At 48.5% G+C, this 22637-nt stretch overlaps 1 protein-coding gene across 2 annotated transcripts in view; it reads left to right on the top strand.

The window, feature by feature from the left end:
- Nucleotides 1-22637, top strand: part of NCMAP (non-compact myelin associated protein) — a 52348-nt gene that overhangs the window by 6358 nt on the left and 23353 nt on the right. Inside the window, exon 1 of one of the 2 annotated variants that reach the window (XM_017886575.1) lies at nucleotides 13751-13905. The exons of the other annotated variant lie outside the window; for it this stretch is intronic. Coding sequence (XP_017742064.1) covers nucleotides 13775-13905 — 131 coding nt within the window. The 5' untranslated portion in view covers nucleotides 13751-13774. Of the gene's footprint in view, nucleotides 1-13750; nucleotides 13906-22637 lie in introns of those variants that run through there. 2 annotated transcript variants of the gene reach the window in all.

The following is a 22637-nucleotide window of genomic DNA, read 5'->3' as shown; positions in this document are numbered from 1 at the left end:
CAACCTCAACTTTTTAAGAGCCACGCCCACTCAATCCTCTTTCTTTGAAATTCTGAATGTTCTGTCTCCTAAGGGTAACTGGTTTGCCCAGAGGATGAAAAGCAATTCATTTATCTTTTTTCTAAACAGCTCCAAGTTCCTCATTCCCAGTAACAGCGTCATTAGTCACAGTAACGACAACAATAATTAACATTTTTGAGAGCCTTCAACATGCCAGGCATTCTACGAATCACTTTGCAGCCTTGTCTCCTGATAAACCTTAGGAACCCTATAAATTAGTGCTATTATCATCTCCATCTTGCAGATGAAGAAACTGAGGCTTGGAAAGACTAAGCGAGTTGCCCAGCTGGCAGTGCCAACATGGATCCAAGTCTGTTAGTTTGTTGTCAGACTGTAACCTCCCTGAGGGTGAGGACTGTGCCCGGTTCCCCACTGTCTCCCTGTCACCCAACACAATGCCCGCCACATACCAGCTTTCAATGTGGAATGAACGAATGCTTGACAGACCCCAGAGCCTGAACTCTTGCCCTTTCCACTGTTCTGTCCTTCAGAGAAGCTCACCTGCTTCGGGTCCCCTGCTCTTTGTCTTGAAACAATCACTGCCTGTCACTTTGGTGCAGATATTGGCAGCTATAGCCCTGCTGGAGTGAGGAATTATAAAAACAGGCAAGGGATCAGGCGTTGACTTCCCCACTAATACCCCTAAAGTCCCATCCCCACCCCCAGCTGGGAGAATCTCCCAAGCAGAGTCTACCTCCTACTGAGCCTGCTTTTCTCTGGGAACGTAAAGGTGAAGCTGGCAGAGTGCCAGGCAGAAAAGCCAAGGATGCTTGCATGGCTTCCTGCCCTGGGGCTCATCCCTTCCCCCTCCTTATGCCCTTTCTCCAGGGCACATTACCAGACAGAGAGCTGGCATCCCTGGGGGGACATGAACTCACCTGCTGGAATAATTAGACACTTGAGAAGTGCAGCTACTACAAAAGAAAGATAAATCAAACCACATATGCCATTCAGAGCAGAATTATTGAAGCAGATGGACCAAGATTTTAAAGTAAAGCATGATTATACTTAAGGAGATAAAGGAAGAAATTCATGAAATAATGTAAGAACAAGAAATCACAGGCACTTCCCTTTCTCAGCTATCACTGAGAAAGCAACAGTGGCCAAAATGAAATTCAGTGACTTGGCCGGGCATGGTGGCTCACACCTGTAGTCCCAGCAATTTGGGAGGCTGAGGTGGGCAGATCACCTGAGGTCGGGAGTTCAAGACCAGCCTGACCAACACGGGGAAACCCCGTCTCTACTAAAAATACAAAATTAGCTGGGCATGGTGGTGCATGCCTGTAATCCCAGCTACTTCGGGAGGCTGAGGCAGGAGAATCGCTTGAACCCGGGAGGCGGAGGTCGCGGTGAGCCCAGATCACGCCATTGTACTCCAGCCTAGGCAACAACAAAGAAACTTCTTCTCAAAAACAAAAACAAACAAACAAAAACAGAAATTAAGGGACTTCTGAAAGTCAAGAAATCTTTGTGTCTCTCACAAGAACCATAAGCAGTATCGTTATGCAGCTTCCCATATTTACAGGAAGATTATGTCTTCTCCTCTTTCCAAAGAGCTGAGACAGAAATATAATGTTCGGTCCATGCCCATCTGAAAGGATGAAGAAGCTCAGTTTGCACAAGGACACTACAGAGGTCAGCAAATTAGCAAAGTGGTCCAAGTTTGTGGGAAGAAATATGTTATCTGCACTGGACATGTGCAGGGGGAGAAGGCTGGTCATTCGCCCCAGCAGGGTGCTTAACCCTGAACGAAGACTGAAATCCTTGAGCAGAAAGCTAAATCTCACCAAGTAGGAATAGAAAGCCCAAATACAAGGAAAATGCAATTGGGAAGATGTAGGAATAAAGTAATCTTACATACAGCTTTCATTTAAAAAACTGCTGCAATGAAGAGGAAAAAAAGAAGTCATAAGAGAGAACCAAGCCAAAACATTAGCTATGAAAAATTTAAGATTTAAAAAATAAAAGACATAATAGATGGCCTGAATATCAGGATGGATACAACTGAAGAATTTGCGAGTAGATAGGATGATCAGATTGAGGATTATCCCCAAAAGCAACAGGGAAAGAAACAGAGACAACACATAGAAAAGAAAAGCTGAGAGAGGCCAGGCGCAGTGGCTCACGCCTGTAATCCCAGCATTTTGGGAGGCCGAGGCAGGTAGATCATTTGAGGTCAGGAGTTTGAGACCAGCCTGGCCAACATGGTAAAACCCCATCACTACTAAAAATACAAAAATTAGCTGAGTGTGGTGGTGGAAGCCTGTAATCCCAGCTATTGGGGAGGCTGAGGCCAGAGGAGGATCACTTGAACCTGGGAGATTGGAGGTTGCAGTGACCTGAAATCATGCCACTGCACTCTAGCCTGGGCAACACACTGAGACTCTGTCTCAAAAAAAAAAAAAAAAAAAAAAGCTGAGAGAGATGGAGAATAGACGTACGATTCCCAAGATGAAAGAAAAATAAAAGTGGAGATGAGGAAATAAATAATTGAAGAAATAATGGAGATTTAAATGTTTCAAAATTTTTTTTAAATGAGTGCAGATTGAAAGGGCTCATAGAGTAACCAACAGTAGAAAAGAATAAGGAAAAATTCACACATAGGTATCATGGAGAAATTAAGAATATGAAAGACCAGGAAGAAGAGCAGGGAGAAATAACAGATGGTGTACAAAGGAACAAGAATTGGATTGGCATTATACTTCTCAACAGCAATACCCGATAAAGAAAGTCAAAGAAGTGATGTCACTAGTAATTTAAAAAAAAGAACTCTTTCAATCCAGAATTTTAAAGCCAGCCAATTTGTCATTTGTCATTCAAACATGAGGTCACAATAAAAATATTCTTAGGCAAATAAAGCCGCAGAAGGTGGAATACACAAAGACCCACATTGAAAATACTCTTGCAGGAAATAAATAATAAAAGAAATGTTCAGGAGATCCTGCAAGAGCTGTGGGAAGTCAGGCTTCAGTGCAATACTTGGCATTTTAGGCAGGCTGGGATTTTATACACCTCGTTTTTTGGTTTTTTGGTTTTGTTTTTGTTTTTAATATAGGAAAGGCTAGAGGCTCCCAAAATACTGCAGAACTGGCCAGACTGGGGAGCTGCAGCATCTGCCATAGCTAGGAAAGTGGAAGAATCTCAAAGCTGCCCTGGAGATTGAAACTGAACTTGACAGGGAACTGTTGAATTCAAGGACACATACATCCTGGATCCAGTGACCTGGAAGCTGATACACTGTAACTGCCCAGATATTGGAACCCACAGTCTGGGTACCAATGTCACTGCAACACTTGTTCATCTTTTCAACAAGGAGAGAGTGAACCCTGGGCTTGGACAGTTTGGGAGGTGACACCGTCTAGCTAAAATTTAATGACGTTGATCTATTTCATCTAATTTGTGTCATTGTTACCTTCTATTAATGGCAAGTGACACTGGTTTTCCATTTCTAGAAGCGATAGAAGATTGTGTGTGTGTGTGTGTTATGTGTGTGTGTGTTTTGAGATAGAGTCTCACTCTGTCACCTAGGCTGGAGTGCAGTAGCCTGATCATGGCTCACTGCAGCCTCCACCTCCTGGTTCAATCAATCCACCCACCTCACTTCTTTGACTTCCTTTATCGGGTATTGCTGTTGAGAAGTATAATGCCAACCTGATTTTTGTTCCTTTGTATGGCATCTGTTATTTCTCCCTGCTCTTCTTCCTAGTCTTTCATATTCTTAATTTCACCAGCCTCTCGAGTAGGTGAGACTACAGGTGCGCACCACCACACCTGGCTAATTTGTGTGTGTGTGTGTGTGTGTGTGTGTATGTGTTTTGTAGAGACAGGGTCTCACTCTGTTGCCCAGTGATATGGTTAGGCTTTGTGTCTCCACCCAAATTTCATTTTGAATTGTAATCCCCTTAATACCCACTTGTCGAGGGAGAGACCAGATGGAGGTCATTGAATCACTGTGGTGGTTTCCTGCATGCTGTTCTCATGATAGTGAGTGAGTTCTCATGAGATCTGATGGTTCTGTAAGGGGCTCTTCCCCTTTCGCTTGGCACTTCTCCTACCTGCCGCCTTGTGAAGAAGTTACCTTGCTTCCCCTTCTCCTTCCTCCATGATTGTAAGTTTCCTGAGGCCTCCACAGCCATGCTGGACTTCGAGTCAGTTAAACCTCTTTCCTTTATAAATGACCCAGTCTTGGGCAGTTCTTTATAGCAGTAAGAAAACAAACTAATGTTCCCAGGCTGGTCTCTAACTCCTGGGCTCAAGTGATCCTCCCGCTTCAGCCTCCCCAAATGCTGGGATGACAGGTATGAGCCATGCGCCTGGCCATTTCTGACATATTCTAGTGGTCTAAGCAGTCACAGGGCCCACCCAGACTCAAGGGAGTGGAGAAATGGACTCTGCCTCTTGATGTGGGCCATGGCCGGGTCACACTGCAGGAGAGAATATGGAATGGGAGATATTATGAGGCTGTCTTTGGAAACTGCAATTTGCATAGCTGGGAAGTACTGGTGAGTTTTGGAGACAGGAAATTGCTCTTTCTGCCTGGCGGGGGAAGGGAGGAGGAGACAGGGGCTGGTGGAATAAGACTGAGGCAAGTTCATGGAAGACCTTGATTCCCACAACAGATCATTAGAACTTTATTCTGTAGCAAGTTGGAAATGATCATTGCTATTGGAACAATGTAGAAACCGTGCAGAAAGCAAAGGTCTATAATTCTAGTTCCTTCAACAGGTGGCTCCCCAGGGAAGAGGCTGGAGGCTTCTATTTCTTCACAGTCACATATCCCAGCCCCACAATGGCATAAAAAGCACACCGCCTCAAATCCACTAAGCATTTATTAGACAATTATTGTATGCTGGGTACAATGCCAGGCCAGGCACTGTGGAGGTGAGTCTATGATTCATAAACCTGAATCCTGGAAACTCCAGTCCATAGCTTCTAGATTCCCTCTTGGATGACTTGTGGCCCAAAAACCCTTTGCCGGGACAAATATCCTGTTTTTTTGTTTTGTTTTTTTTTTTTTTACTAGGAAAATATCCAATATCCAATGTAAAAGTACAAAGGAGGCTGTGATTTGCCCCTTGAGTCCACATGGAGCTGAGAGGGCCCAGGCCCTGAGCTCAGGGAGCCGGACCCCAGAGTCAAGCGTATGTTCGGAACCAACCCATCCTCAGGTACCTGCCTAAGCCCATCTCTTCCATGCAGCCTATATGCACGCACGCATTCACGCATTTATTCATTCAAGTGCCTTCTAAATGGCAGGCCTTGTGCTGGGTGCTGGCAGGATGGCTATAACTAAGGCAGATCTGTCCCCCAGGGAGCACCTAGAATAGAAAGGAAGCTGGACCTCCCTACCGATAACAACACTTTCATGTGGTAAGTGCTATCACTAAGGTACCTATGAGATGCTGTGAAGAGTCTCAGAGGAGCCTGACCTCCTTGAGATAGGAGGAGAGGCTTTGGGCAGGTCTTGGAGAAAAAGGAGCTGAGATGATCAGCACCCACTAGGCCCAGGCATTCTGCTAGGGGGTTAACGTGCCCTGCTAAAGTGACTTAGGCACACCAAACCCTTACACAGGCCTGGTCGATACAGTAAGGCTAAGTGATTGACACTTAATATTAACAATTATCATCTCCTTTGAGTGTCACAAGAAAACTAGAGAGGAGTCACAAAGCCTCCTTTACGGTTGAGGAAACAGGCATGGAGGCAAAGTCGTGAGCCCAAGGGGACACGACTAAGCCGGAGTTCAATCCCCAGTTTAATTCTAAAGCCCTTATCTCTGTCTACTGCACCCCCTTTCTAGTTCATGGAGGACATTCCCAAAGAGGGGACAAATCTTGGGGAAAACTCAGGAGTCTCAAGGAGCCGCGGTGTGGAGTATGTGGGTGCCCAGATGGGATGGGAGAGGAGGCAGGAGAGAGGTGACGGGGAATGAATTGTAAAGGGCATTGAATACCAGGTGGGGTAGGAGAGTGGGCTCGATTCTATCCATAGAGAGAGTCTACCAAGGCTTCCGCGACGCCCTGGCCGTACTGGAATCTCTCCTTCCAGGTCACACTCCCGTGACCGCTCGTCACCTAATTAGGCACCGGCCTGTGACCCGTTCACATCCTTCCAGGCAGGGCTGGGCCTGGAACACGGGGCAACTCACAGCCCAGAGCTTCCTCCTTGTCACGGCCTCTCTCTCAGCTGTGGTATTTGCTCAGAACCTGAGCCCGGGGGCAGAGAGCACAGAAATATTTATTTATGTCACTGCCAACCCTGCCTCCTGGAGGCCCCAATGAGGCACCTCACAGAGAAGCTCAGTTATGTAACTCGGAGTTGACACAGCAGGAAGGAGAGGGAAACAAGTTCTAGTTATTCCTTTTTCTGTCTTAGACACATTTGGAAACTGGATGGCTTGACATTGCCCTCTCTTCTTCCCCCCTCGCCTTACTGACCTGGGGTCCTCGGGAACCTCGGTGGTGCTAGATCCGTTGCTGATTTTAACCTCGATTCTCGTGTGGCTGGGGGTTTGGGGAGCTCTTCCTAGAGGTGGAGGAGGGGAGAGAAAGGAAATGTATTAAAGGGCTGCTTTGTGCCAAACACTACCAGAGACTTTATATTTACTTTTAGTGGTAGTAGTATTAAACAGCAACCCCATGAAGAGGGTACTGTTATTACCTCCACTTTACAGAAAAGGAGATGTAAGCACAGAGAGGGTAAGTAACTTTCTGAAGGCCACCCAGCCGAGCCAGGTCAGTTTGGCTATGACCACTACTGGTTCATTTTCAAGCATCTCAAACTGAATCCATAACAAACTAATCCCATAATAGGGGTCCTTTTTGTTGTTGTTGTTAGAGGCGGGGGTCTTGATATATTGCCCAGGCTGGACTCAAACTCCTGGGCTCAAGTGATCTCCCACCTCAACCTCTAGATGGGACCACAGGTGTGAGCCACCACGCCTGGCTAATTTTTTTTTTTTTTTTTTTTTTTTTTTTGTAGAGACGGGGTCTCCTTATGTTGCCCAGGCTGCTCTCAAACTCCTGAGCTCAAGCAGTCTGCCCACCTTGGCCTCCCAAACTGCTGGGATTACAGGCATGAGTCATCACGCCCAGCCTAGAAATTTTAACAAACAATATGCTTTTTGCTTAGGGTGGAGAGACACTCAAATAAACATAAAGTAAGTTAGACCCCATCTCTACCAAAAGAAAAAAGTAAAAATTAGTCGAGTGCAGTGGTGTGCACCTGTAGTTCCAGCTGCTTGGGAGGTGCAGATGGGAGGATCCCTTGAGCTGGGGAAGTCAAGGCTGCAGTGAACCGTGATTGCACCACTGCACTCCAGCCTGGGCAACACAGCAAAATCTCACTCGAAAACTAAACACATAAAAAAACAAACAAAGTACTTAACAGGGGGCTTAGCACTTAGAACTAAGTACATACAAGCTATTATTATATTCCTAGGACTCAGATCCAGGTCAGTCTGACCCCACAGCCGAAGAGTTTAATGACCCCATGGTGCCACTCAGATTCCACTGCTCCAGGTGGCCTGCCCTCCCCCAGGCCCCTGCTCAGCACCCTCAGCCTTTGAGCTCACAGCACCTCTTTGTTAGTGTCACATCTGCCTTCTGGTGATGCAGACCACACATGGGGGAAGGCACATGCCAGGTGCCCTGTACCCAATCCTTGCTCAGTGCCACAGTCTCTAGCTCCTAATATATGATTAATGGATATTTCCTGAATGAATGAATGTATGAACAAATGAATGAGTTGGTGTTGGTAGGAGAAGGGTGTGGGTGGTGGACACTTACCACCCAGTCGTAATTGCTCCTGGGCACCTCTGCTATGCCCACCACTGGGCATGGCCTTCATGTTTTCAGTCCTATTGGATCCTCATCAAATCCCATTTTGCTTCACACCCAGGGACACTGAGACTTCTCTTGGAGTTCTCGGCGTCCTTGGGTATAAAGCAAAGAGAGAAGGACAGAGTATGATTTGGTGTTGTCCAATATAATGTGAGCCACATATGTAATTGTAAATGTCCTGGTAGCCACATTAAAAAAGTAAAAAGAGGGCCGGGCATGGTGGCCCAGCACTTTCGGAGGCCGAGGCAGGCAGATCACAGGGTCAGGAGATCGAGACCATCCTGACTAACACAGTGAAACTTTGTCTCTACTAAAAATACAAAAAATTAGCCAGGTGTGGTGGCGGGTGCCTGTAGTCCCAGCTACTCAGGAGGCTGAGGCAGGAGAATGGCGTGAACCCAGGAGGCAGAGCTTGCAGTGAGCCGAGATGGCGCCGCTGCACTCCAGTCTGGGCGACAGAGCAAGACTCTGTCTCAAAAAAAATAATAATAAAATAAAATAAAATACAAAAATTAGCCAGGCATAGTGGTGGATGGCTGCAATCCTAGCTACTTGGGAGGCTGAGGCAGGAGAATCACTTGAACCCAGGAGGCTGGGGTTGCAGTGAACCGACATCATGGCATTGCTCTCCAGCCTGGGTGACAGAGCAAGACTCCATGTTAAGAAAGAAAGGAAGGAAGGAAGGAAGGAAGGAAGGAAGAAAGGACGGAAGGAAGGAAGGAAGGAAGAGGGTAAATTTTGATATTTTATATAGCTCAGTGTATTCCAAATATGAACATTTCCACATGTAATCAATAGAAAAAAATCATTATATATACACATTATATATAATACGTATTATATATACACATATATAATACATATATACATATATGTGTGTATATATGTGTGTGTGTGTGTGTGTGTATATATATATATATTTTTTTCTTTGAGATGGAGTCTTGCTCTGTCACCCAGGCTGGAGTGTGGTGGCATGATCTCAGCTCACTGCCTCTGCCTCCCGGGTTCAAGCGATTCTCCTACCTCAGCCTCCTGAGTAGCTGGGATTACAGGTGCGCACCACCACACCTGGCTAATTTTGTATTTTAGTAGAGACGAGGTTTCACCATATTGGCCAGGCTGGTCACAAACTCCTGACCTTAAGTGATCCGCCTACCTCGGCCTCCCAAATTGTTGGGATTACAGGCATGAGCCACCGGGCCCAGCAAAAAAAATTATGAATGAGATGTTTTACATTCTTTTATTTTGCCCTAAATCCTTGTAATCCCATGGGCATTTTGCACTTAAAATACATTGTAACTCACAGCAGCCACATTTGAGAGGCTCAAATAGCCATGTGTGACCAGGGGCCACCACACTGGACAGCACAGATCTAGATGCTGCTGGGTGGTGAAAGCCTGGCTGAGGACTGGGACTTCATTCACCTTAGCTGATGAGTAGCCACCCAAGGTTGGGGCAGTGGCGAGCATGGTCAGATGTGTTTCTAGAAAGTCCTCTGGGGTGGCTGTACAGCTGATGGATTTTAAGGTGAGAGGGCTTTTCTGTCCTCTCCACCGTAGGGTGGATGGATCACACTGAGGGTTCCCCACTGGGATATGACTTGGAGGTGGAGATGGGCTCCGCATCCCCAAGAAGGACTCTCCCGTCCAAGGTAAATGTCAGGTCTGAGGCTCCGACCCCCATCAGCCCCTTCCTTCCTGTGCCTCTGACCTGCTCTTTCCCGAGGCAGTCAGTGGTCACTGAATGGTGGAAGTTGGGGCTGAGCTTGGCACCTGCTATGGTTCATGGGTAACAGATATGGTTCTGGGTAGCTCAGTGAGGAAGTGAAGAACCTGCTAGCCCCGCCTGGCCAAGCTCCCCCTGCCAGGCCAGCTCTGGACACACCAGCCGACACATGCACACTCGCTTGCACACTTGCCCACACACTCGCTGCCCCTCCCCACTGCTCAGCCCCCTCCCCCTAGGAGTACACAGGCCCCCTGGAGAGCTCAGCACACCAGCACACCCACCACATCCTTCTCCAAACCTCTTTCCTGCTGCTGTTTGCATTTCCTGGACCCCCGGCTCACACTTGCCTCGCACGTTCCGCACGTCCTAAAAGTCTCTTCCACTTTTCCTCTGACACATCAAGGAGCGGGCAGGATGGGTGCTGCCAGGCCCTGGTTTGGGAAGCAGAAAACTGGATCCCAATCCTGCCCCAGTAGCTCTGTGATTTTGGATGATTAACTCAGTCTCTCAGCCTCAGTGACCCTGGGTGTGAAGCAGAATGGAGTTTGATAAGGATCCAATGGGACTGTGAACAGGAAGCCCGTGCCCAGTGGTGGGCATGGAAGGGGTGCTCAGAAGGAACAATCATGACTGGGTGGTAAGTGTCCGTGCTCTACACCCCAGGTCTGGGAAAGCCAGGCCCTGCTCACACACCTCCACGCCTGTCTACGGGGCAGACCTGGGTCCTCCCAGCCTTCACACCTGAGGTTCTCCCGGGTCCCATCAGCCTTCAGGGACAGGACTCATACCACATTGAAACCAGGAGGTTCGGCTCAAACACGGACCCCTGAGCTCAGCTCTGTAGAGGGCGAGGCGTCAGTGTCTATGATGGTTAATTTTAGGTATCAACTTGACTGGGGCTGGGCGCAGTGGCTCACGCCTGTAATCCCAGCACTTTGAGAGGCCAAGGTGGTAGATCACGAGGTCAAGAGTTTGAGACCAACCTGGCCAAAATGGCAAAACCCCGTCTCTACTAAAAATGCAGAAATTAGACAGGCGTGGCAGTGCATGCCTGTAATCCCAGCTACTCAGGAGGCTGAGGCAGGAGACTCACTTGAACCTGGGAGGCAGAGGTTGCAGTGAGCGAGGATCACACCATTGCGCTCCAGCATGAGTGACATAACAAGACTCTGTCCCCCCTGCAAAAAAGAAACGAAAACAAAACAAAAACTTGACTGGACTGAGAAGCCTAGAAACCAGCCAGGTGTGGCAGCTCACACCTGGAATCCCAGAACTTTGGGAGGCCAAAGTAGGAGGCTCTCTTGAGCCCAGGAGTTCGAGACCAGCCTGGGCAACATAGTAAAACCCCATCTCCACAAAAAATATAATTAAAATTAGAAAAGAAACCTAGAAACCTGGTAAAGCATTATTTTGGGGCGTGTCTGTGATGGTGTTTCCAGAAGAGATTAGCGAGCGAGTCTGAGTGAACTAGATAGGGAAGATCCGCTCTCAGTGTGGGTGACACCATGCACTCTGCTGGGGACCCAGAGAGGACAAAAAACAGGAAAAAGGGGGAATGTGTCAGTCTAGCTCCTGGAGCTGGGATACGCTCATCTCCTGTGTTGCACAGCAGAACTCTAGGTCCCCCGGCCCTTGGACTCTAGGACTCACATAGTGGCCCCCAGGTGCTCAAGCCTTCAGCCTGGGACTGAGAGGGTTTTTGTTTGTTTGTTTGTTTGTTTTTGAGACGGAGTCTTGCTCTGTTGCCTAGGCTAGAATGCAGTGGTACAATCTTGGCTCACTGCAATCTCTGTTTCCCGGGTTGAAGTGATTTTCCTGCCTCAGCCTGCTGAGTAGCTGGGATTACAGGTGCCTGCCACCATGCCCAGCTAATTTTTGTATTTTTAGTGGAGACAGGGTTTCACCATGTTGGCTAGGCTGGTCTCGAACTCCTGACCTCAAGTGATCTGCCCACCTCGGCCTCCCAAAGTGCTGGGATTACAGGAGTGAGCCACCGCACCCGGCCAATGGGACTGAGAGTTATATCATCGGTGTCCCTGGTGCTGAGGCCTTCAGGCTTGGACTGAGCCATGCTCCTTACGTCCCAAGGTCCTCAGCTTGCAGATGGCCTGTCACCGGACTTCTCAGCCTCCGCAATCGCATGAGCCCATTCCCCTAGTAAGTCCCCTCTTCTGCGTCTGTATAACCTATTGATCCCGTCTCTCTGGAGAACCCTGACATATACCATGTCCCAGGACTCTGAGCTCTGCAGCAGATTCTTCAGAGATGACATCAGAGGCCCGGTAGACATTGGAGACGGTGTCCAGGACAGGTCAGCTCTGAGAGAACCTTGAACCAGCAGTACCAGGACCACTAAGCACAGTAGACAAGGCCCAAAATACTTTTTTTTTTTTGAGATGGAATCTCACTCTGTCGCCCAGGCTGGAGTGCAATGGCATGATCTCGGTTCACTGCAACCACTGCCTCCCGGGTTCAAGCAATTCTTCCACCTCAGCCTCCCAAGTAGCTGGGATTACAGGCACCCACCATCATGCCTGGCTAATTTTTGTATTTTTGTAGAGACATGGTTTTAACATGTTGGCCAGGCTGGTCTTGAACTCCTGACTTCAGGTGATCCGCCTACCTTGGCCTCCCAAAGTGCTGGGATTACAGTCATGAGCCACCATGCCTGGCCAAGGCCCATAATACTTTTAAGGGCCCATTATGATGTTTTAATTTCTGCGAGGCGGAGTTTGCAGTGACCCGAGATTGTGCCACGGCACTCCAGCCCGGGCGACAGAGCGAGACTTCGTCTCAGATAAAAAAAAAAAAATGTTTTAATTTCTTTCAAATCAAGCAGGGGAAAGAACTTTTAGAGCAGAAAAAAAGTTTCAGTTTTTTTCCCTCAGGTTGGAAAAAAAATAAAATTTTTAGAGCCCATGAAAATGGATTGTGCTGGGAGGGCCCCGCAAAAGTCATAATGCACCCGATGGAGTCTTCATTCGTTCAGACAGGTTTATTGGGCAGGGTGCTTTCTGTCGGCTCTTATTCGATCCTTATAATCCAGATGAGAAGATGAGGCTCCTGGAGAGTGAATAATTTGTCTACAACAGTGAGTTTAAAGGTGGCAGAGGCAGAATCTGAACCTAGGTCCATCTGAGTCCAAATCCTTGTCTTCACCAAGCCACACTGGTCGTTTGCAAGCTCATCATTGTATTTAACCCAGTCCTCACAGATTAGGAGCAATTGCCCCATTTTAAAACTGAGGAAACTGGCTGGACGTGGTGGCTCACGCCTGTAATCCCAGCACTTTGGGAGGCCGAGGCGGGCGGGTCACCTGAGGTCAGGAGTTCGAGACCAGCCTGATCAACATTGTGAAACCCCGTCTCTACTAAAAATACAAAATTACCCAGGCGTGGTGGCACATGCCTGTAACTCCAGCTACTGGGGAGGCTGAGGCAGGAGAATTGCTTGAACCCAGGACGCAGAGGTTGTGATGAGCTGAGATCGCACCATTGCACTCTCAAAAAAAAAAAAAAAAACTGAGCAAACTGAGGCCTGGAGAGGAGAAGACAGTGCCTTGTGCCTTGCCCATAGTCACTTGGCTAGATAGTGAAGGAGTCAGAACTAGCTCCCTCATCCTGATCCTCTCTGTATAGCCGCATTGCCCCATCCAGATCTTCTCCTGCCCTCCCTCGCTGTCCCCACCCTCCACCCTCACCACTGCCACCCTGCACAGATGGCTCCCCTGCCTGTTCCCCTGCCTCCCTTTCTTGGTCCAGTTTCCCAGCCACAGAAAGGCCACTTAGGTCCGTGCAACATCCACATCCCACCTCCTGACAAAGCTGGGGGCTGGCACTGCTGCTTGAGAGGGTGGGAAGAAAAGACAGGCGGCAGGCCAAGGCGAGAGTGTAGGTTTAAATGACACCGCAGGTCCCCCAGACAAACGCCCCTCTGTATCTCTGAGCCTATTGTGACTGGCCACTGGCCAGCTCACACCACAGGCAGCTTGAACGGTTGGGATTGTTTCCCCAACTCCTGTCCTCTCTGGAGTCCAGTGACTGCCAGGCCCAGGCTTGGCAGGAAAGGGGAGGGGTGTTCCTTCTGGAATGGAGGGTGTGGAGGCAAACAAGCTTCAGGGAGGGTGAGGGACCACGTCTTGAACCAAATGAGAGGCTGGAAGAGTCACAAGGAGGAAGGGGCCAGAGAGGGAGATCCCTGGTCCCCAGCTGTTCACTTTGCAGGAGGGCAAACTGCAGTCCAGACAGAACAAATGGCCTGCCCGAGGTCACACAGCAAGTAAGTAACAGGGGTGAGACTAGAATCCAGGACTAACTCCAGCCGAGGGTTCTTGCCCCCCATCTCAGGCCTCTCTGTTGGAGTTTTCAAGGTGACTGTGTTAAGCAGGTGAGGCAGTGAGCCTGATAGACCAAGACCTTGGGGCTCAAAGAAAGGATGTCATGTAGGGCACGTTGGCTTACACCTGTAATCCCAGCACTTTGGGAGGCTGAGGCAGGTGGATTACCTGAGGTCAGGAGTTCAAGACCAGCCTGGCTAACGTGACGAAACCCTGTCTCTACTAAAATACAAAAAAAAAAATAAAATTAGCTGGGTATGGTGGCAGGCGCCTGTAATCCCAGCTCCTCAGGAGGCTGAGGCAGAATCACATGAACCCAGAAGGTAAAGATTCCAGTGAGCCAAGATCGCGCCACTGCACTCCAGGCCTGGGCAACGGAGCGAGACTCCGTCTCAAACAAACAAACAAACAAACAAAAGGATGTCACATGCTAAAATTAAAGAGCACTTGATTTCCTAGAATTTCATATTAAAATGCAGATACTCCCAGAGAATTGTCATCCTTAACTCATTAATAAACACTTTGAGGTTAACCAAGCCCTTCCATAAGGCAGAGGAAGAGACAGAGAAACAAAAGCGAGACCACCAAAAGATTCATTAGGGATAAACTCAGATTTTTGGAGTTTGTAAGAAGACACTGGCCTTGTTTTTCTGTTTTTTGTTTGTTTGTTGTTGTTTGTTTGCTTTTCGTTTGTAGAGATGGGATCTCACTGTATTGCCCAGGGTGGCCTCCAGTTCCTGGCCTCAAGTGATCCTCCCACCCTGGCCTCCCAAAGTGCTGGGATTACAGGCTTGAACCACTGCGCCTGGCCTGGCCTTCATTCTGGATGTCAATACACCTGGTTCCAAAGAGATTGCTGGCACTCATTTGGATTTGAATTTTTTCCTGCACTTCCATCCCTAGTTTTTTTTTCTCAGAAGTTTTCAGTTGCCTTGTTCGTGGCATAGATATCAACTACATCTACATAGTCTTGCTTTTTGTAGGTGGCAATTAGAAGTAACTCAGAAACCTCAGTTTGAGCTTTTGGGAGACTTAGTGCCTTCCAACAGCAGGGTGGTTGCAAGGAAAGCTTGAGGGAGAGACGCATGGGCCGTGGAAGGGGTCTCACAAATTGCCTCCAGGCCATGGCTCATTTAGGGGTGGTTTGGTTCTTGCTACTGCTGTTACCCATTTTGTTTTGAATGAATTAGAAAGGAGGTCTAAAAAAATGCACCAAATAGGCGGGGCGCAATGGCTCACTCCTGTAATCCCAGCACTTTGGGAGGCCGAGGCGGGTGGATCACTTGAGGCCAGGAGCTGGAGACCAGCCTGGGCAACATAGTGAGACCTGTTTGTACTAAAAATACAAAAGTATTAGCCAGGCATGGTGGCATGTGCCTGTAATCCCAGCTACTCAGGAGGCTGAGGCACGAGAACCTGGGAGGCAGAGGTTGCAGTGAGCCGAGATCATGCCATTGTACTCCAGCCTGTGAGACATTGTCTCAAAAAAAAAAAAAAAAAAAGTACCAAATAAATTACCAATGAACCTTCCTCTGTCTATGTGCTCCTGGGGGCTTTGCTGGCCCTCAGTGTCCCCATTTGTAGAAGAGAGGGCAATGGACTCAGGAGTTTTCCAACTGGGGTCTCCAGGACCCTGGGACAAGGAGTTGCTTCCTAGAGCCTCCACAGAGGGTGGGTGGTGTGGTGAAGAGAAATTGGGAGTGGGGTGGGAAGGGGAGTAGCTGGAATAGAAACGAGGGGTTTTAATCCCTAAGCCTGTTGTGGGAGGGAGCTTAGTTTTCTTTTTCTTTCTTTCTTTTGTTTTTTTTTGAGACAGGTTCTCACTGTCTCCCAGGCTGGAGTGCAGTGGTGCGATCACAGCTCACTGCATCCTCGACCTCCTGGGCTCAAGTGATCCTCCCATATCAGCCTCCTGAATAGCTAGGACTACAGGCACATGCTACCATGCCCAGCTAATTTTTATTTTTTGTAGAGATTGGGTCCCACTATACTGTTCAAGCTGGCCTCAAACTCCTGGCCTCAAGCAATCCTCCTGCCCCAGCTTCCCAAAGTGCTGGGATTACAGATGAGAGCTACCACACCTGACTGAGAGCTTAGTTTTCTATCATAAACTCATCCCCCGAACTCTCCAACAGAAGAGAAGAGTAGATCTCCTTTCCATCTAGACAAACACATCAGAAAATCTACACGTTTCATTTTTAATTTGGCTGACAGAATCTCCCCCACCCCAGTCAGGCTGGTTACCCCAGACGGTGCCCAGCAGCTCAGACCTCCGCATCTTCTTGCTCCTTCCTACTAGAGGCTGGAGCCCCTGGTCCCTGGAATCCCTGCCCTTCTCTTGCTTCACGCCTCCCTCACTTTAGTGGGTGCATCCTCCAGGGGCTTCCTGGGAAAACGTGCATGGGGTAGGGTGGGTTTTTTTTTTTTTTTTAAGATCTGCATGCCCAAAAGTGTCCTTTCTCATAGCATCCTGTTCTTGTTTTATAGATGCAATATCTTAGCTGTCTGAATATATTGATGTTTTCTTCTGCTCTGTGCATTGTCTCTACTTGCCTTAAATGCCTCCATCTGTTCATTGGTTTTGTTTGCTATCTGTTTGTCATGCTTGGAACTTTTCTCCTCTCAAAGGTCTGTTGATGGTCCTTGGCTATCTGTTCCTATTTAAAAGTAAGACACAGGCTGGGGTGGTGGCTCATGCCTGTAATCCTAGCGATTTGGGAGGCTGAGGCCAGAGAATCCCTTGAGTCTAGGAGTTCAAGACTAGCCTGTGCAACATAGCAAGACCCATCTCTACAAAACTAAAATTTAAAAGTTAGCCAGACATGGTGGTGCGCACCTGTAGTCCCAGCTGCTCAGGAGGCTGCACTTGGGCCCAGGAGTCCAAGGCTGCAGTGAGCTATGATTTGCACCACTGCACTCCAGCCTGAGCAACAGGGTGAGACCTTGTTTCAAAAATAAATAAATAAATAAATAAATAGGGAAACAAAAACCCATTTAAAACTCTAGGTGAAGTGGGCAGAGCTTGTCAACTAGCAGCCTCTCCATAGGCCGACTGGACAGAACCTGGCCATTGTATTAGAGGATTCTCTAGTCAATCAGTATCTGTAGATCTATTCCCTTTGACTGGTCAGTTTCCCAGAGCCTAGGCTGTGATATTCCCCTTTTCAGCCAGAGATTAGCCTTTGGCAGAGCTAAGCTTCCCAGACAAATGTGCCTATGAATCGCCTGGGGTCTGGCCGAGGGGTAGGTTCTGGCCAGCAGGCCTGAGTGGAGCTGAGAGTCTACATTCCCAACAAAGCACCAGAGCTGCCAGTGCTGCTGATCCATGGACCACACTGTGAGGGCCACAGCCTGCAGCAGCACTGCCCAAAATGACTTGACACAATCCTGTGCTGTCCAACGCAGGAGCCACCAGCCACAGCGGATGCCGGGCAGCTGAAACGTGGCTAATGCGACTGAGGCACTACATTTTTAATTGTATTTAAGTGGAATTCATTTTTCTTTAACTCGCTGTGGCTATATGTGGCTATCATATCGGGCAGTGCAGGTCTACCTCCTCCTGGCTATCTCTGCAGAGGAGCAGAACTCACTCTATTCTGCAGGGTGGAGGAGGCCCACAGTGGTGAGGACAGAGGGAAGGGGTGGAGGGGGGCAGAGTGGAGCTGTGCCTTAACTTTTGTCTTCCTCTTTTTTTCGGGGGGCGGGGGGATGGAGTCTTGCTCTGTCACCCAGGCTGGAGTGCAATGGCTCGATCTCGGCTCACTGCAACCTCCACCTCCCAGGTTCAAGGAATTCTCCTGCCTCAGCCTCCTGAGTAACTGTGACGACAGGCATGCACCACCACACCTGGCTAATTTTTGTATTTTTAATAGAGACAGGGTTTCACCGTGTTTTGTCAAGTTCCAGCCTGGTCTCAAACCCCTGACCTCAGGTGATCCGCCCGTCTCAGCCTCCCAAAGTGCTGGAATGGCAGGCGTGAGCCACCGCACCCAGCCCGTCTTCCTCTTTTTAGCCCCACCTGGCACCCTGAAGTTTGGTGCACTCTGTCACCCACTCACTCCTGAGTCTTTGGAGGGTTTCTGCAGTGCAATCAGCTTTAATTGGTTTCCCCAGTCTGTAGGTTTGGGCCTTGGCCTTTTCCAGGCTGTAAGTCATACTCAGTCATTGGCTTTTCCAGCTTTCACACCTGGATTGGCCTCTCTCCAGTGTGGTTGTTTTCTCTTCTGTTCCCTTTGGCCTTGAGAGTTGATGCCTCTTGATTCTTGATTCCTTTACTGTCATATGTCAGGGGGTTCAGGATGAAGCAGAGATGAATACTCATGCTCCATCTGGTTTGTTTAACCAGCCAGAAGTCCTTTCTTCCTTTCTGCCTTTTTTTTTTTTTGTGATGAAGTCTCTCTGTGATGCCCAGGCTGGAGAGCAGTGGTGCTACTTTGGCTCACTTCGACCTCCGCTTCCCAGGTTCAAGTGATTCTCCTGTCTCAGCCTCCCGAATAGCTGAAATTACAGGCGCCCGCCACTGTGTCTGGCTAATTTTTGTATTTTCAGTAGAGATAGGGTTTCACCATATTGACCAGGCTGCTCTCGAACTCCTGGCCTCAAGTAATCCACCTGTCTTGGCCTCACAAAGTGCTGGGATTACAGGCATGAGCCACTGCAACCGGCCCCTGCTTTCTTTTGTTTAAAAGATGTATCCCAAACTTTGTTTATGTCAAGATAAGGCCAACTAGAATTCATCCTTCTTACCTGTAAGTTTCCTGCAGGCAGGAAATTCGTTGTGTTCAGTAGCCTAGAGAAACCACCCTAAGTTACTGGACAGCCTCAGAGTTGCTGGGAGAAGTCCAAGGCTCTGCCTGTCTGCGAAAGAACCCAGCTAACCAACCCAGTGCACTTTCTCTAGTCTGTAAAGGGATTGATGAGGCTCAAGGAAGGGCCGGACAGCTGAAAGACATGCTTGCAAATCAGAACCGTCCAGGGAGTGGCCTAAAGCAGACAGTCTACTTTAGTAGACATTTATAAGACTAAAGTCCTTACAAGACAAAAGACCTTCTAAGCCCTTGGCAGGGAGGAACTTTAAAAAGGAAGATTTGAGACTGGTTATGAGTTAACTAGGCAAATAAATCCCACAGATGGGATAGAATTTGGGCTGACAGGGGCTGGGCTGAAGTGGTCCTTCAGGACAAGATGAACTATAGATACCTTTGAAGTTAGGTTGGAAGTACTTTGGTGCTAAGACTTACATGAAATCAGCTTGCTCAGCAGGGAAGGAATTAGGCCTGCTCAACTGCCTCTTGAGCCCACTCCCTATTCCCCTACCCCAGGTGGCCCGGCGGCTCCGGGACTCTTCCTCTGTCCATCTGTCACAGCCCTTCTCATGCGCACCCTCCTGATGTGTTGCTGGTGCCTACCATCCCCTGTACACATCGGATCCACCTCAATGCCTCCCACGGTACTTGGCCTATGTGTCCTGCGTGTAAAGGCAGTGTAGACGAAGCAGGAGTGGATTCAAAGTGCAAACCTTGGGATCAGACAGATAAGACTCCAACTCCTATGTAGGAAGCTGAATAATGGCCTCCCTAAAACATCCTCATCCTAATCCCCCAAACCGGAGAATATGTTAGTTTACACAGCAAAAGGAACTTTGCAGATGTAATTAAGTTAATGACTTTGAGGTGAGGAGATTATCCTGGATTAGCTGAGTGGGCCTAATGTCATCATAAGGGTCTTCATAATCGGGAGGCAGGAGGGTCAGAGAGAGAGGAGGAGATGTGACGATGGAAGCAGAGATCAGAGAGAGCGAGGTAAGACGATGCTACGCTGCTGGTCTGAAGATGGAGGAAGAAGCCACGAGCCAAGGAATGCGGACAGTTTGCAGAAGAAGCAAGAAAAGGCCCAGAAATGAATTCTCCCCTAGAGCCTCCAGAAGGAACACAGCTCTGCTAACACTTTGATTTTAGCCCACTATGACCAACTTAAGAATTCTGACCTCTTATACTGAAAGAAAATTACTGTGTGTTGTTTTAAGTCAGTAAATTTGCAATAACTTGTTAGAGCAGCAATAGGAAACGAACAGATCTGAGCTTTGCCATGTGTCGGCACAGATGCCTTGGGCAAGTTTCCTAACCTCTCTGGGCCTCAGCTCCTTTGTCTTTAAAATAGGAATGATATATCTGAGAAAACATATACAAAGTACTTGGCATGGTAACTCACACGTGCGGCACTTGATCAATGGTAGTAATTGTGCTTTTGGTCATCGCCATTGTCGTCATTATCACTGTTATTGGTTGTTTCTCCGCAGACGTGAAAACAGACTGGACATTTTCCTTCTTATCTAGATCTTCTTGGATAGAGAGAAGAGGAAACTGTTAAGAGGCAGGCCAAATAGCGCTACTCCAGTGATTCTCAACCAGAGAAAATTTTGTCTCCCAAAGACTTTTGGAAATGCCCTGTAACATTTTTGGTTGTTACAACTGGGGGGATGCTACTGGTATCTAGTGAGCAGAGGCCCAGGATGCTGCGATGCTGCTGAATATCCTGTAATGCACAGGACAGCCCCTCACAACAAAGAATTACCTGGCCTGAATGTCAGTAGTACCAAGGATGAGAAACCCTGCCGTACTCTGAGGCCTGGCTGTACCTCTTGGGCTCAAAATATCAACAGGTAGAAAGAAAAGTGAGCAGAGAGTGGCCAGGCATGGTGGCTCATGCCTGTAATCTCAGCACTTTGGGAGGCCAAGGTGGACGGATCACCTGAGGTCAGGAGTTCGAGACCAGCCTGGCCAATATGGGGAAATCCCATCTCTACTAAAAATGCAAAACAATTAGCTGGGCGTGGTGGCACACATCTGTAATCCTAGCTACTCAGGAAGCTGAGGCAAGAGAATTGCTTGAACTGGTAGACAGAGGTTGCAGTGAGCTGAGACTGCGCCACTGCATTCCAGCCTGGGTGACAGAGCAAGACTCCGTCTCAGGAAAAAAAAAAAAAAAGAAAAAAGAAAAGTGAGCAGAGTCCTTCTCTAGCAGGGTCACTGGCCCTCAGAGTGTCCCCAGGAATACTGCTTACCTCCTGGGGGCCAGGGTCGCCGAGGACAGTTTGGAGTAGGAGATCTGAGTTTGAGACTCAGCTCTTCCATTGACCTGCTGTTAGATTTTGGCTAAGCCCCTTAACCTCTCTGGGCCTCCCTTTCCTATCAGCACAGTGGAGATGAAAAGACCTGCCTCATTGTGTGGATTGAATGGGAAAGCATGTGACAGCACAGTGCCTGGCACTCGGGTAGGGACTGCTTGAGTGTTGGCTTCCTTCCCTCCTGGCCTAGAACATCGAGGTGGCATTATTACCCTCTGACATATTCACTGAGGGGCATAAACCCATTAACCCTGTGCCTCCCCCTGCCCCACAGGGACAGTGGGACACCTGGAGATTTAGGTGGGCGCTCATACGGAGGTCGAGGACTCTCAAGGGCTGGGTCCTTGGCTTGAGCCCAAAGACTGAGAGACAGATGGAAGCCACAGGTCACATTCTAGCTCTCAGTCAATCTCCACCACAATGTCCACAGGTCTCTTCCTCCCACCGACATCTGGCACTGTGTGTGCCACACTTTTGGCACCAGCAAAATAAGCCTTGTGACCACTTCCAGCTGGGGTTTCTATTTATAACTCTTAGCACATACAGCTTATCATATCTGCAGGTCTTGGGTTAGAAGCTCCTGGAGTCCCCTTTCCTTACAATGCAGGCCACAAAAATCAGACCAAAGGACATCTGAGCCGCTGTTTGTCAGGGTGGGTCTTACTTCACAGGTGTGATGGGCCTGAAGCCAAGACTTCCAGAGCCACAGGCTGCGGCCTTTGCCCTAGGACTGCAGTATGACATTGATCAGGCACCTTTCTGTGGTCATTGCTGGGCTAGGCATGGAGTGGGCGGCGGGGGTGGGGTTGATGTCCAGTACATGTGATTGAAGAAAAGATTCTGAAAGGAAACAATTCCTTTTCTCATCCTTTTGGTCTGAGTTCCTCAGGACGTAATCCCCTCGGCCCCTCTGGTTTTTTGGGTTTTATTTTATTTATTTATGTATTGTTCTTTGGTTTAAAACAGACCCACGGCCCTCTTTGAGTCTTCTCAGTCCTATGTGCAGGGTGAGCGCTGGTTGAATGGATGGGAGGACAGATGGACAGAAGAGCGGGTGGAAGGACTGTGTGCCCGGTGAGTGGGTGGGGGCATCAGTGAATGGCAGGATGAAAGAATGAATGCGTAAATGCAGCAGAAAATGTGCTTCCAACTACAAGGAACACATGTTCAGTATGTGATTGCATATGGCCTCCAATTCAAGGGAGCACTCGGCAGAATTCCTACCCCAGCTTTGGGAGCTGTGATACACAGAACCATGAACAGACAGGGCAGATAGGGTGGGGAGCTTATGATAAGGGACCAAACAGGAATGGAGGGTGAAGGAACTGGCCATGTAGGATTCAGGTGGCTCGGGTGACTATGTACCCTACATAGTTCATTCCCGGGTTTCCTTTCTTGTGCACTGCTGTTGCCAAATCAAAGTCCCTGCATGGAATCTGCCTTGGTTTGTTCCAGTCTCGAGTGCCTTCTAGAAAGGATCGCTGCCTTCCAGATTGACCTGCTCATGCTGACTTCCCTCTCCTCACATCCCCTGAGTCCATATCTACA

Source organism: Rhinopithecus bieti, unplaced genomic scaffold (genome assembly GCF_001698545.2).
Source record: "Rhinopithecus bieti isolate Rb0 unplaced genomic scaffold, ASM169854v2 scaffold_14826, whole genome shotgun sequence".
Classification (NCBI taxonomy): domain Eukaryota; kingdom Metazoa; phylum Chordata; class Mammalia; order Primates; family Cercopithecidae; genus Rhinopithecus; species Rhinopithecus bieti.
The sequence above is the reverse complement of the archived record's forward strand: the minus strand, read 5'-3'. Positions and strand labels throughout refer to the sequence as shown.